The sequence below is a fragment of the Cynoglossus semilaevis genome, chromosome 17 (genome assembly GCF_000523025.1).
Source record: "Cynoglossus semilaevis isolate Cse_v1.0 chromosome 17, Cse_v1.0, whole genome shotgun sequence".
NCBI lineage: Eukaryota > Metazoa > Chordata > Actinopteri > Pleuronectiformes > Cynoglossidae > Cynoglossus > Cynoglossus semilaevis.
The window spans coordinates 1,599,290-1,612,837 of NC_024323.1; the positions used below are offsets into that span (position 1 = coordinate 1,599,290).

General features: G+C 38.1%; 2 protein-coding genes across 7 annotated transcripts in view; one reads left to right on the top strand and one right to left on the bottom strand.

The window, feature by feature from the left end:
* The window catches only part of LOC103392637 (UNC93-like protein MFSD11), a 17,040-nt gene extending 8,702 nt beyond the window's left edge, over positions 1 to 8,338 (bottom strand). For 2 of the 3 annotated variants that reach the window (XM_025064849.1, XM_008329286.3), the window contains exons 1-5: positions 4,983 to 5,465; positions 3,954 to 4,009; positions 3,769 to 3,876; positions 3,594 to 3,673; positions 2,287 to 2,383 (exon numbers count right to left, since the gene is read on the bottom strand). In XM_025064849.1, the coding sequence (XP_024920617.1) occupies positions 2,287 to 2,383; positions 3,594 to 3,673; positions 3,769 to 3,876; positions 3,954 to 4,009; positions 4,983 to 5,072 (431 nt within the window). In that variant the 5' untranslated portion in view covers positions 5,073 to 5,465. Of the gene's footprint in view, positions 1 to 2,286; positions 2,384 to 3,593; positions 3,674 to 3,768; positions 3,877 to 3,953; positions 4,010 to 4,982; positions 5,466 to 7,573 lie in introns of those variants that run through there. The other variant, XM_008329287.3, reaches the window with a different exon arrangement.
* The window catches only part of ubfd1 (ubiquitin family domain containing 1), a 22,901-nt gene extending 9,499 nt beyond the window's left edge, over positions 1 to 13,402 (top strand). The window contains exons 3-9 of one of the 4 annotated variants that reach the window (XM_008329289.2): positions 5,473 to 5,556; positions 8,656 to 8,925; positions 9,017 to 9,225; positions 9,305 to 9,370; positions 10,372 to 10,477; positions 10,559 to 10,641; positions 12,973 to 13,402. In XM_008329289.2, the coding sequence (XP_008327511.1) occupies positions 8,673 to 8,925; positions 9,017 to 9,225; positions 9,305 to 9,370; positions 10,372 to 10,477; positions 10,559 to 10,641; positions 12,973 to 13,083 (828 nt within the window). In that variant the 5' untranslated portion in view covers positions 5,473 to 5,556; positions 8,656 to 8,672 and the 3' untranslated portion in view covers positions 13,084 to 13,402. Of the gene's footprint in view, positions 1 to 5,472; positions 5,557 to 6,422; positions 6,564 to 8,385; positions 8,534 to 8,655; positions 8,926 to 9,016; positions 9,226 to 9,304; positions 9,371 to 10,371; positions 10,478 to 10,558; positions 10,642 to 12,972 lie in introns of those variants that run through there. The other 3 variants (XM_008329288.3, XM_008329290.3, XM_008329291.3) reach the window with 3 other exon arrangements.
* The last annotated feature ends 146 nt before the right edge of the window (positions 13,403 to 13,548 follow it).

The following is a 13,548-nucleotide window of genomic DNA, read 5'->3' on the forward strand; positions in this document are numbered from 1 at the left end:
CTGCAAAACACAATTGCATGTTAACCGTAAATGATGCAGGCGCGACTTCAATCAGCCTGGGACAAAGTATTGTTCTTAAAGTTTACCATTAGCTCATAAGTTGCTGTGACAGCAGGTTTTATTAGACTAACGCCTCGTGGGAGCTTAAAATATGAGCAATTATTCTCTCCCAAAGTTTCAATGGGGGATAACGGGGGATATTCATAATTGATAGCACTGCCTGCACTCTGTATGTGTGTGTGTGTGTGTGTGTGTGTGTGTTTAAGTGTGTGTGCAAGCTGTGAAAAACTGATTCATGAGTTTACTGTGGCAGGGATCGCCACTGCAGACTTAGATTAGCATTGCCCTGTTGTGAGCTCTGGTGCAGGTGACAGCCAAAGTAATTATTATACTAATTTAATTTGCATATTTTAGCAAATACAAATTAGATGTCCAGGCCTGTGTGCAACGGCAGTGAACCGCACAAAAGAGATGAAAAGATTCAAATGGCCGTCCACGTGAATGCCTATGTGTGTAAGACCGCGGTGTGTGTGTGTGTGTGTGAGAGTCAGTTAAGATTCCATTTTAAATGCGGCGCACTGTAGAGCCACTGGCAGGTAGAACAAACCTTTGATCTGGGAAAATCCAAATAGTGGGTAGTACAGGGGGTCGCGATGTAGTGGGAACTCACATCCCATGCGAAATTGGTTTCAACATTGTACGTCAAAATGTTGGAACGAGACTTTCTTAATAAATTTATGGAAGACGGGGACGTATGAAAAGTCGTAGGTCGAGGACGACGTAAACCAAGGATCCCCTGTATTTGTCAAACTGTATTTATTTGTTGAAGTTAAACATTTAAAGAGCGTAAAATGCAATGGTATTTGGAGGAAAACAAAAATGTAAATTTGTCATGTGAATTTGCTCTATATGCTTCTTGAACATCTTTTTGGTCCATCAGTTGAAGAAGACAGTGACATTATGTTTGATGTACAGTGCAGTTTTGGCATTTGGAAATTTTAAAAGAATGATTACTTTTTCCCCAGACTTAATAACAGGGGATTTTTTTAAAGAGGGGTTTAAGTTTCTTCTTGAATCTTTATTTACATTTTTTAACTAATTAATTCTGTTCAAACTGGGCATCAATTTCAAAGTTTAAGGTCAACTAGACATCAGAGAGTGTGGATTCATTTGAATGCACTTTCACATACATTGACTAACGCCTCCTTCCAAATCAACACTGCAAGCCAAAAGTGAATCTTATTGAAATGCTTAAAATAAATGTAAAAAAAAATCGAGGTTTCATTCACTTTATCCTCACCTGCTGTTGCCACCCTCTTTCTTTACCTCTCTCCCACTCACACATGTAGTGAAAGCTAATACAGCTGCCGTTCTTCTGCATAGTGTTAGTTACTTCTACCAAATCTGTCAGTGCCAAACTTTGGCACCTAAAGGCGCTAAAAAAAGGATCATTCAGAGCGGGAGGAAGAGAGAGGGAGGGAGGACGGGAGAGAAAAAGAGAAGGACGACAGATGCTTCATGTGCCGATTTGCCTCTAAATTGGAAGCAGTAGCACAACAGTTAGAGAGAACAAACACTAGCTCTGTTTTCGGGGTCTAATCGCAACCCATGTGGATTAACGGAATACAGTTCGTAGGAATCGTCGGTGTCAGGCTTATGTAATGCAAGGAAACTGCTCTTTACAAATACGTGCATTGTAATAACTGTTAATTTAGCGTCCGATTAACATTGATGTTTTTGGACTGAGGGAGGATACTAGAGTACCTGAACTACCGTGACCTTCATGTTGTACGGCAACAGTCATACAGCATTGCTGTCTTTAAATGAACAAACCACAATGTGCCATGACAGCAGCACACACAGCATGGATTTGGGAAATTCTGTCTTGCTTTTACACGTTTTTTACCTGTTTTTTAAAGCTGTAATGTATTTCTCACGCTACCAATCTATCTGTCCAACCTACCGCCCATCCATCCATCCATTCATCCATCCATCCATCTATCATCCATCCCTCCATTCGTCCATCCTTCCTTTCCTTCGTCCATCCATCCATCTGTCTATTACCCATCCATCCATCCCTTCATCCATTTGTCAGTCCATCCTTTCATCCGTCCATCCATCCATCCCTCCCTTCTTCCGTCCATCATCCATTCGTCCATCCCTCCATCCATCCACCCACCCATTCATCCGTCCATCCTTTCATTCGTCCATCCATCTATCCATCCATGTACACATCCACCCATCTCAACAGTCTTCTACAATAGAATTCATAATAAAGCTACACACCTGCACTGCAGCAGAGCCCAGAACATCCCAGTGTTCCTGTTGATGGTCGAGGCCTCTGAGTTTTCCACCAGAAATAGTCCTTGAGCTGTCCACAGCACTGCAAGGGCAGTAAGGATGGACAATTTTAGGAGGATAGACAAACAATTAGACAGTTAATTAATCACATTTACTGTGGGGGCGGGGGGTCTCTAGCTGTGTAGTGGAACACCGCACACACTTTCCCAAAGCAGACTCATGATGAAAATTCATTGCCGTACTGCAGTAACGAGCCCGCATTATAAAAACCATTCCCTAACCATTTCTCTTCATTTTTCCCCCAGTAAACATTCAGCAAGGAGCAGCTTTCCCCTCGTTTTCATTAACATCACTGAGAAGACTCTGAATGCGAGGCACTATTTACAGAAGCAGCTCTTGAGCCAATTAAACGTTGCATCATCACATCCTGGTCATGATAATCCGTGCATGCATTTTTTTAAGCACTATTTGAATTTTAACTCAAGCTGAGTTTGCATTGGCTGAAGGAAAAAAAAACCTTGGTGAATTATTTAAGTATGTGCCTCACTACAGAGTGTATCAGTTTTAATTAACTGTAACTTGTGTTTTTAGGGGAACAGATTATGATATGGAACACATGTCCTTATATGATGATCTCATGCTCTGAATTTAGCAAATTTATTTCCCATCCATTTTAATTCTTTCTAAGCCTTTCTTTTTTGTTACAGAATGCATAAACTGAATATTTTGTAAATGTATTCTCTCTTTTTTTTGGCTACATTATTTATCTTTTGGCAACAATGCTGATTTCTTTTTTTGGCTACATTATTTATCTTTTGCTGATTTATTTTTTTCTTTTTAAGGTTTTAGTAATCTTTGCTGCCCTCTAGCTATTGTGTATTGAAAGCTACTTTTAAATAAAACTATCTTTAACGATTTTATCAATATAAATCTAGGTTAAAGCTACAGTATTTCTACAGTAGTTCTTTCCTGAAAACTTTGGCTAACGTTTACCAATTATTACCTATTCATTTTTAGGCTTTTTTTTTAGCTAACTATGACTTTATTTTTAGCTATTTGAAAGATACATTTTCAGCAAACCTTGTTATGTGGACTATTTAAATAGTTGCAAGATAAATATGAACAAAAATATAAATGTATATATATAAAATTATTTTCCAAAAAATACTAGAAAGGAATGAATGAATGTATAGGATTATTTTCCAAAAAATACTAGAAAGGAGTAGTAAGTATATGAGTATTTAAAAGAAAAGTGAAAACAATTTAGGATAAACAAATATGTAATAACTTACTGGCTGCTCCCATGCCGATGAGAACAGAGGTGAAGTACAAGGACCATGTGGTAGGGATGATGAAGACAGCAATGTAGCCACTGGACACAAAACATGAAAACCACTGAATACAAACGTAATCCTTCCTCTAAGTAAGCAGTGTTAGAATAATATAATTAATGAACAACATAATTACCTGTACAGCAGACCACTTAAAAACATGGAGATCTTTGAGCCAATGACTGTAACCGCCATTGGTGCGAGTAAATTTGAGACTGAGAAGACGCCATAGATTATTCCGAGACTGCAAAAGCCAGAAAAAAAAATTAAGAATATTTTTTAAAAAGATGTAACAGTAGTTTCATATCTTTTCTGACCTACCTGTTATACCCACTGCCGGTGAACGTGCCATTATCCAGGCTTTTTACCACCGTTTGCTAGAAGTGAAATTCAAAGGAAGCATAGCATGAATAATAGCTTATGTTATTTATTTATTTTGTCATTGAGCTGCTTCTCTTCAAGAGGATGTGGATAATCTGTCTCTATCCCACCTTTCTCCCTGCCTCCTGTACACTTACAGGGACCATTTTCATGTCCTCAATAAATCTTTTCAAGGGTCTTCCTCATCCTGGTAGCTCTCCAAAATGTTTTATTGAATATCTACATTACCTCTAGGGTTCCTAAAACATTCATTCACTTCTCAATCACTTTCCGGAACAATTTTTCAAACTTTTTCAAAAAAAGAAACATATATAATATTTTAATGTGTGCAATAGCAGCCACACAGAAAAAGTTAGGCTAACAAACTTATTGCTTCAATTGAACCATCACAGTCAAAATCACACAGAGACATCAAATCATTGAATATAGTCACTGAAGTTTTTCTTCTCAAGTATGATGGCCTACAGATGACTAACGTTTTTGTTGCACATCTGTGTAGCACAGTGGGAAAAATATGATTTTAACTTCCCTTAATTCATTCATGTGCTTTTACTGGCCAATAAAGAAAATTAGAAACACGAGATGCACATGACACACATTTGCAGGCTAAATCGTTTCCTACTGCCCTCACAATCTAATCTAACCTTGGTTGACGTCTTTGTAAGAAAAGAAAAAAAAATTACGTTAATACGTTAATCATAACTGAACTGATTATTTTTTTTAATGTAAGCCTATGCCATTAAAAAAGGGAAAACGTTTAAAACACCGTGGGGTGTTTTTAAAGTAAATACAGAATAGTAAATGCTAGCATGAATAATAAACATAATATCACACGTAATAACAGCAGCATTTGGTTAACGACTCGAAATAAATCAAACCAAATCTCAGTTACATGTAGAATTAAATGCGCACTTGAAAACTGAGCCAGTTAACGTGCAGTAATATACTCGACTTTTGTTTTAAACTCACCTCGACATTTACACAAGTGTTGAAAGCTGTGAAAACCAGCAAAAACCCAACTCCTAAAACCACAACGTTAAAAGTCCCCGTGTCTGCCATGGTGTTTTCTCGCCACCAGTGAATTCTAAAGGAAGAGGTTGAAAGTTAAAAATACGATTTGTTCTCAGTGTGTGTGGCTGTCCATTCGTATCAGCCACAAATCTAAAAGAGAGCCCGTGTGGACTCGGCAAATGACTCCGATAAATCCATGGCACCACAGCCGAGCCACTGAAGTTGTCCTTTTCCTGTCACTTCAGTTAAAGTTTAATGGACAGACAGACAGGAAATGAATAGAGGAGCAGCACAGAGAGGAGAGGGAGTGAAGTTGGTCAAGGCACTCCTCGCCTTTCATATCAACAAGTTCCTGAATGACAACTTGTGACTTGAATTACTTTCACGGTCCTTTCGTCAACATCAACAACTCTCATCATTAGTATCCTGTCTCTTCTTCTTCTTTCAGGTTTGGGCATTTACAGTAGGATACAGTAGTCGCCTCTTTGCTGCCGACCAGAGGACACAAAAGGAAATGTATGCAACATGTATTGTAAGTATTTTGGATTCCTGTGGGGAAAATGTGTAATTAGAAGGATTTAGCAACATCTAGTGTTAATGTTTAAAGTAAGTACTACATTTTGCTCATGCTGGTCTGTCTAACCTTTATTGTGCCTGTACAAACTTTTATCTCAGACACAACAGCACAGATACACTTTACAATTGCAAACATTACAAAAGCACTATCATAGTGCTTTTTTTTCATATTTGATTGCAATCACGTATTTAATGGCACCTCCTGTGGTGGCTCCTGTATGTGTCTTTTCACAACAAATTTCCACACTGTGGGACAATTAAGGTACTTTATTATTATTATTATTATTATTATTATTTATTTATTTAATTATTTTTTTAATTTTATATTATTGAGTTCAGGTCAGGAGACGAAGTCTAGCAAAATTCCTGCAGTTGGCGACAGAGTGTCACTGAAATTGTAATACGCCAAACAATGTGAAGAAGAAAAGGTTTATCCAATAACCTTTCAGAGATCTGCCACCTCGACGTATACACCAAAGAACCGTAGCACAAAAAGAGCATTATCTACCTTTAACTTCCGTGTTTGTCAGCATGGAACTCATCGACTACTATACACATAGTGTCATTTTAACTACTTTGTGAAAAAAATGTTTTTCATCATTTTAATTTTGTATATATTATGTTTAACTAAATATATAATTGAAATAATTAAACTAGCAATGTCACAAAACAATTTCTATTAGCGACGCATGGTTTGTGCGCATGCGTACTTTTACCTGTATTCCTAATTTGGTTTGCTAAAAATACTTTTACTTTTCAAGGTTGCTTAAATTAAAGATGATATAGTCGTGTGGTGTGTAATGCTTTAAACTATTCTTTAATTTCGTGTTATTTTTATTACACGTTGAAATACTTTAACTCTGTTAGACTTTTCCCTGTCGTCATCGGACCCCATCCTACCCGCTGTAATCTCTTTGCCACAGCCTAACAGATTGTACACAATCATCATGGCGGCGCAGGATGGTGGGTATTGAGAAAAACACAGCCGCACTCCGGTCATGTATTGTGATTCTGTGCTAATGAAACAACACTTAATTTAGACTGGCACGTTATATAAAGACGCCTCTGAACAGCGGTGATATAAAATTTGAACATGTACCGCTACGTCAATGCGCAAAAAAGTCCACGAGTGTATTTTGTGTGGCTAGCTAACGTTGACGCTTGGTCACATCAGTCAAATGTAACAATATATGTGGAAAATGACAATGTTAACTGTTGACCACCATCAGTATGGGATGCCTCTACGTTTACTGCACGATACCTAAGTAAACCAAGTTAGGAATGGTAATTACAGCGAAGTACTAACAGAATACATGTACTGCAACTTAGCTGTAAAATTTAAATCCTAATAAGGCCGCTAAGAACGTATTTTCTGTTAACATAAAAAAATATATATTTTTTTGCTGTTAAGTGTTTCGTACCCTCGAAATAAAAATATTACTGAAAGAGGATGAAAAAGTAAATATACTGTGAAGGTGGCTTTGAAAGAGAAAGTAGGAATACAAAAGTGAAACCGTTCGTTTTTTGTTTTTGTTTTTTTGGATAGTTGTCTTTTTTTCTGAACTGCCGTCAGTGAACGCACCGGCAAACACATAAACATACCTATGCATTTTACCAAAAGGACCATATGTTAACGCTAATTACAAACCATGTTGTTAGATGCAAACAGATTTGGATAATACTCATGATGGGTAGAGTTGAAGTAGGAGTTAGGATGTATTATGAATATATGAATGAATATATTTGTACTGCGTATCTCTGTGATTGTGTTAAACTTATTGTTAGTATAAGCGAGTGTATCCAAGGTTACCCAAAAAACACGTGTTTTTACTCGGCCTCTGTGAGCAGTGACACCATGAGCGCTTATTATAGAAGCTAACTAAAAAGAACACCTTTGTTTCTTTCCTTCAGGGAGCTGTTTTATGATACGTCATGTTTTGCTCAGAGCAATTAGAGAAGGATGTAAGACAAACCTGAGAATATAGCGGAGAAGCCAAAGTAAATCCTTTTTATTTTTGAAAAGACTTGATGCGTGGGTCTTAAATTATTAGGAGGAAATTGAGAGCAGATCTTGAAAGAGCAGATCGATTTTATGCAATAAGCAGCACTATTTGTCTGGTGATGATTGCCTTAGGTTGAATTTCTTCTGATGAGGCATTCACCAACTCCTTTAACTCCTTTCATGCTGTTTCTATTGGTATTTAATAATACATTTTATGTCATAGCTTCCTTTGTGTCACCCAAGGACACCTATTGGCAGTCCAATTTTAGTGTCCGATTACACATTCTTTGCATTGTCATTTTGCAGAAATATGTGTAGTGATTAATAAGCTCTCTCTTGCTGTTCTGTGACTATATTTATATTGACAGCCCTGTCCCTCTAATAACCAGATTAAGCCAGTGGTCTATTAATAGCATTTGTATACAGAGTCCAAGCCCAACCAAGAGAAAGAGCCAGCACATGGAAAGCCAAGTTGTGTTCTCAGACATTGGAAAGACCTCGCTTGTAAATCTCTTTTGTGAATTGTCCTGCTATTAAAAGCCTGATTAACAAAAATGAAATACAATGTCGTTTGCAGTTACGTAGCAAATTGTCAACGAGGCAGTGATTTCATCAAAGACACCACGGAAACTTTGATGACTGCGTGTAAATTTATCTGACATCATTTATGACTCGAGAGCTCTGAAATGTGCTGACTACAGTCATATAGGCCTTTAGTCATGATCTCTACATTAGTTGTAAGCAAAATGAAAGGAATTGTATTTACAATTAAAATAATATCCTTAATTAGGATAAACAGAATGGTACTGGGATAATTGGCTCTGTAAATAAGATTAGAGTTATGACCAAAGACGGGCTTCTAACAAAAAGAACAGGGGCGTAGAGAAACAGCAAGAGAAACGAAAACAGCAGTAACAACAACTTTCTGAGTGTTGGTTTATGTGATTATGCTAGTACTAGTCCAAATTAACTAGGACATAAGTCTTAATATTTTCCCAGCTACATCCATAGAACCCATGAAAATGTAAATCAGTTTTACTTTGTCTCCTTTAGGATGTGAAGAAGAGATAATGAAGACCGTGGCGCAGCCCAACGACGACGAACCTCTCCTGGAACATTCTGAAAAAAGCGACACAGAAACGTCTCACACCAGTGCAGGAGAAACCACAACTCAGGACTCTAGTATTAGCAATGGCGATGACATGGACGATAAGCAGGAGACAGTGGACTTGAAGATTATCTGGAACAAAAATAAATATGATCTGAAAATTCCTGTCGATAGCACCGGAGCCAAATTAAAAGACAGGATTCATTCACTCACAGGTAAGAGGTTTTTTTTTAGTTTTTTTTTTTTAGATTAAATAATAAAACAGAGGTTTTATGTTTTGTGTCTTCATGTTTGTCCTCATTACAGGTCTTCCGCCCGCAATGCAGAAAGTAATGTACAAAGGGTTACTTCCGGAGGACAAGACGCTACGTGAAATAAAGATTACAAGTGGTGCAAAAATAATGGTGGTAGGATCAACAATAAACGACGTATTAGCTGTGAATACACCCAAAGAGGTCTTTCAGGAGGAAGTTAAAGCCGAAGAAAACAAAAAGGAGCCTTTATGCAGGCAAAAGGTACGTATTATTAGTGACATTTCAACGAGCTTGACGCGATGCTTCAGTACTTAACAATACTTGCGTCGTGTTGTTTCAGCAACATAGGAAAGTCCTGGACAAAGGTAAACCAGAAGATGTGATGCCAGCCATTAAAGGAACAAAGGTGTGTACTGCAAAGAAAAAACAAACAGATAAAAGGCCTGTTAATTGGGACCTCTGGAATTACCAAAAAATTATATTAATTATCGGTTGTGTCTTCCATCTGTTGTGCAAACATAGATTTTAAATTAGAAACGAACAAAGCAAACTTCCTTTTGAAAAACATAGTCGTTAGTTGGAAAAAGAAACACCTAAAGATTAATATAATCTCAAGCTAAATCGCTGTGTTGTGCTGTTTAAGGCACAACTTGGTCTGAACGGTGGTTTGTGTCTCGAGCTTGTCTATTCCATAAAATAAAGTACAGTGAAAGTACACGTATTGTAGAAAAAAACAACCATTGACATTCAATTCATGGCCAATCTTCAGTCTACAACTAAGCTCTTCCTCATTCCACAAGAGCATTAAAAATACTACACACTCAGAGTGTAAAATGCTCACCAAAAGGCCAAAGGTCAGAGTCTGCATGCAGATAGGTAACCAATTTCTTGTCAGTTGAATCGGCCAACCAGTCCTTCAACTTTTAGTTTTTTTTACATCAGAAATATTTGGTGCTGCACATGTTTCCAGACTAATCCAAAATGTAATTATAATTTCATTTTTTTTTTTTAACACTGTTCAATTAGTTGGGTCTAGTACCTGCATTGGCAAACTAAGGCCCGGGGGGCCGTCCAGCTTTTTAATCCCGGCAGCCAAACTTACTAATTATATAATTAATTTATATTGACATTATACTTTTCCCTGCAATATCCAGGTTTCCCCAATAGATGGCGTAGAACATGATAAAAGCATTTTAGCCTTTATGCATGAGTTTTACATGTAATTTATCTTAATTCACAAGAACGCTCCATCTATCTGGTTCTGACCCCTCTGTTCAATTTAAGGACAATTGTTGCCCGCAAGTCAAAAAGTTTGCTCACGTCTGGTCTAGTAGATACTCTGGGGTAGAGGGCATGTGTCCATTTAACAGAACATATGAAGTAACTGTTTGCTGATCTCACCAACAGGAACGATTACCAACAGTGCCTTTATCCGGAATGTACAACAAGTCCGGAGGAAAAGTTAGACTCACTTTCAAACTAGAGCAGGATCAGCTGTGGATCGGAACGAAGGGTAAGTTTCAGCGCTACGTGAAAATGCCTCCATATTTACCAGCAACAGAAAGATTCTAATGATTGATGTTTTACCTGACAGAGAGAACAGAGAAAGTTCCTATGGGCTCCATTAAAAATGTAGTGTCAGAACCGCTTGAAGGCCACGAGGACTATCACATGATGGTAAGTGTTCTTGCTGCTCCTTATACTGTATTTGTCTGCTGTAAGAAAAAAAAAGAAATTCAAATTTGATCTGATTAATCACTTTGTGACAATGGATTATTCTTGATTAATCACAATTCTGTGGTTTATTTTTGAGTCAGTATTAGGGCCAGGTTGTACAGATGTTAGGATTAAATTTAGGCTCTCAGATGCTAGGCTGTGTGTGTGTTTGTGTGTTAGTGTTTTTGAAGACCTGCCAAGTGTCACAAAAAAAGCTGTTTTGGATTTTCATGACTGGTCCGTGAACAGTCGGTGTTGGAAAAATCATCACAGACACTAGTTCTTTGGGTAGATCAGGAAACAGTCTGCGGCGTGAGTTAACCGCAGGTGGTGCGCTTGAGTGAAGTTACTGCAGTATGTGTACATCAGAGTGACAGGGTCATCATTCGCTATTATGGGCTCTGCAGCGAAGCGGTAAATGTCACTGCTTTCTCCAGATTAACCTTTATGACTAAAGGCACTCCTGTGCTTCAATGCCAGAGAAATACAGCAAGTGGTGTAATGTCGGAGGCCATTGTTGAAATCCTGAGTGGACTAGCTGTGCTTCATCACACTAATGTCAAGATCAAGGTCCATTTCCTCACAGAAGAAGAATAGTGTTTCATAAAAGCGTCATATATCTCTCTCTATACATATACATCATGATTATGAATCTTAGGGAAAAGCTCAATTGATTCTTTACTCATTTGAATAATTGATGTCTTTTTAAATTGGCTCCGGGATGTGTAATGAGTCTTATTACTCACATTGCTATTGGATACATGTGAAAAACAAACGGGAATATTTATTACGCACAACATGGAACTAATGCGCCGTTTGTCATCGCGGGCAAGGCAAAGGTGTTGTAAAGCACGTTTACACAACATCGCGGTTTAAAGTGCTTTACATACAATATTAATGATGTTATGACACCGTGTCAACGTGACTTGAGAGGCTACAGAAGAGTATCACAACAGACTCGGAGCATTCAAAATCTGGAATAAATATTAAAAGGAGTGATGAATCGATTTAATAAAATGGCGTGACAAAATAGAACGCGTCTGCGGCTGTGATTTACAACAGATTAGGAAAATATGGAAAGTGCTGCTAAGACAGACCACAGCTTCCATAAGCGTCAAACAAACATTGAAACCATTGGAATGGAAAATTTGGGGTTTGGAAGCACACTTTGGTGTGTGGCCATAGAGAGGAGGGCACAACATTATTCATCAACTGGTGGCCCACAGGCCGCTTTCTGCCCACCCAACCATCTATTCTCGGCCCATGACTGGATTCCAAAATAAACATGAAATGGTCAAATTTTTGCCATGACTGGATTCCAAAATAAACATGAAGTGGACCAATTTTTGCCCCCAAAAGTGCCTGCCCAGAAAAACGGCGTTCTTTCTCCTGTATGTTTTAAATTCAACAACCACATCCTCTGTTCGACTGCGCCACCAACAGCACATGGGCGCTGATCCCAGTGACTGATCTGGATCAGCTTGTCGTTACACCTGCAGTGCAGATGTGATGCACGAGCAGCGTAATCGCTCAGACACCAGTCACCGTTTTTTATGTTTGTTGCCAAAAATGAAACACGATACAGCTCCTGCGCTCTGGGCCTGCATCACAGCGGAGCAGAGAAAATATATGAGGAGGAGATAAGGTTGATTTAAAATGTCAGTGAACAGGTATCTGCAATCTTAACACATATGAGCAGAAGCTTGAGTGAATTGTGAATTGGAAAGTCGGCCATTGTGTTGCTGAACGGAGTTTAATGACCTGTTACTTGATGTACAGCAGTGAAACACAGGCACACAGTGGCAGCGTTCAGTGTATGAAAAGTTGTAGCCAAACCTCTGGGTCAGGTTCTGAGGCAATGATGAAGTCTTTAGTTGTTGTTGTGGTTTTAGTGGTTTAGTTTGTTTTTGTGTGTACTAACATATTGTGACATTTTTGCTTCCGTCTGTTCGCATGCCTCACAGTTTCCTAAAACAGCTGATGAAACAAGCTTTTAAAATTAGATCATAATAATGTTTTTATTCTATCCTGGGGGTCGGAGCAAACCAGTGGTGAGGCCCCTCACCTGCCTAGTTCAAAACGAACCCTGTATCCCAGTAGTCCCCAACCTTTCTTGCCCTGTGATCCTTTTCTGACGTCACAAATTTTCGGCAACCTCATAGATACATTTTAATATGCTGTTGCCAACAGCATGCCCTACAAAGTTAAACATTTTAGATTCAAACAATATGTTTCCCTGATTTTTTACAGTACATACCAAACGTTTTAATTCATATTTTCTCACTCTTACAGGCGTTTCAATTGGGTCCGACGGAAGCCTCTCAATATTGGGTCTACTGGGTGCCCACACAGTTTGTGGATGCAATCAAAGACACAGTCCTTGGAAAATGGCAGTATTTCTAATGTGCCTCTGTTTTGTTTTTTTGTTTTTTGATGAACTGGGATTGAAAAAAGAAGCCAATGATGAAACTGGAGTCGGTATTAAACTTAAAAAGAACTATTCAAAATAGGTTCGAGGAAGCGGACGAATGACTGTGGACTTAACATCATGCTTGTAGGTTTAAAGTGCACTATGTGGCAGCAACGTAACATTTCTCAGCCCCGTTGATCATTTAAGGTTTGCGGCAAATCCAAGGGAAAGCGGTAAATCAGTTGTACAGAAATGGCTAACAATTTTCTTCAGTTATTCTTAAAGAAATAAAACTTATTTAATAAAATAAAATCATTTTGAAATTGTATGATTTTTGTCATCTGCAAGGAACTACTGTTTTCTAAAACTATCTGAAATCTAAAGTAGATTACCAACTAATGCAATGTTAATTCAAAGTTCCCTGTATCATTTAACTCCAAAATGTAACTGTTTTAAAA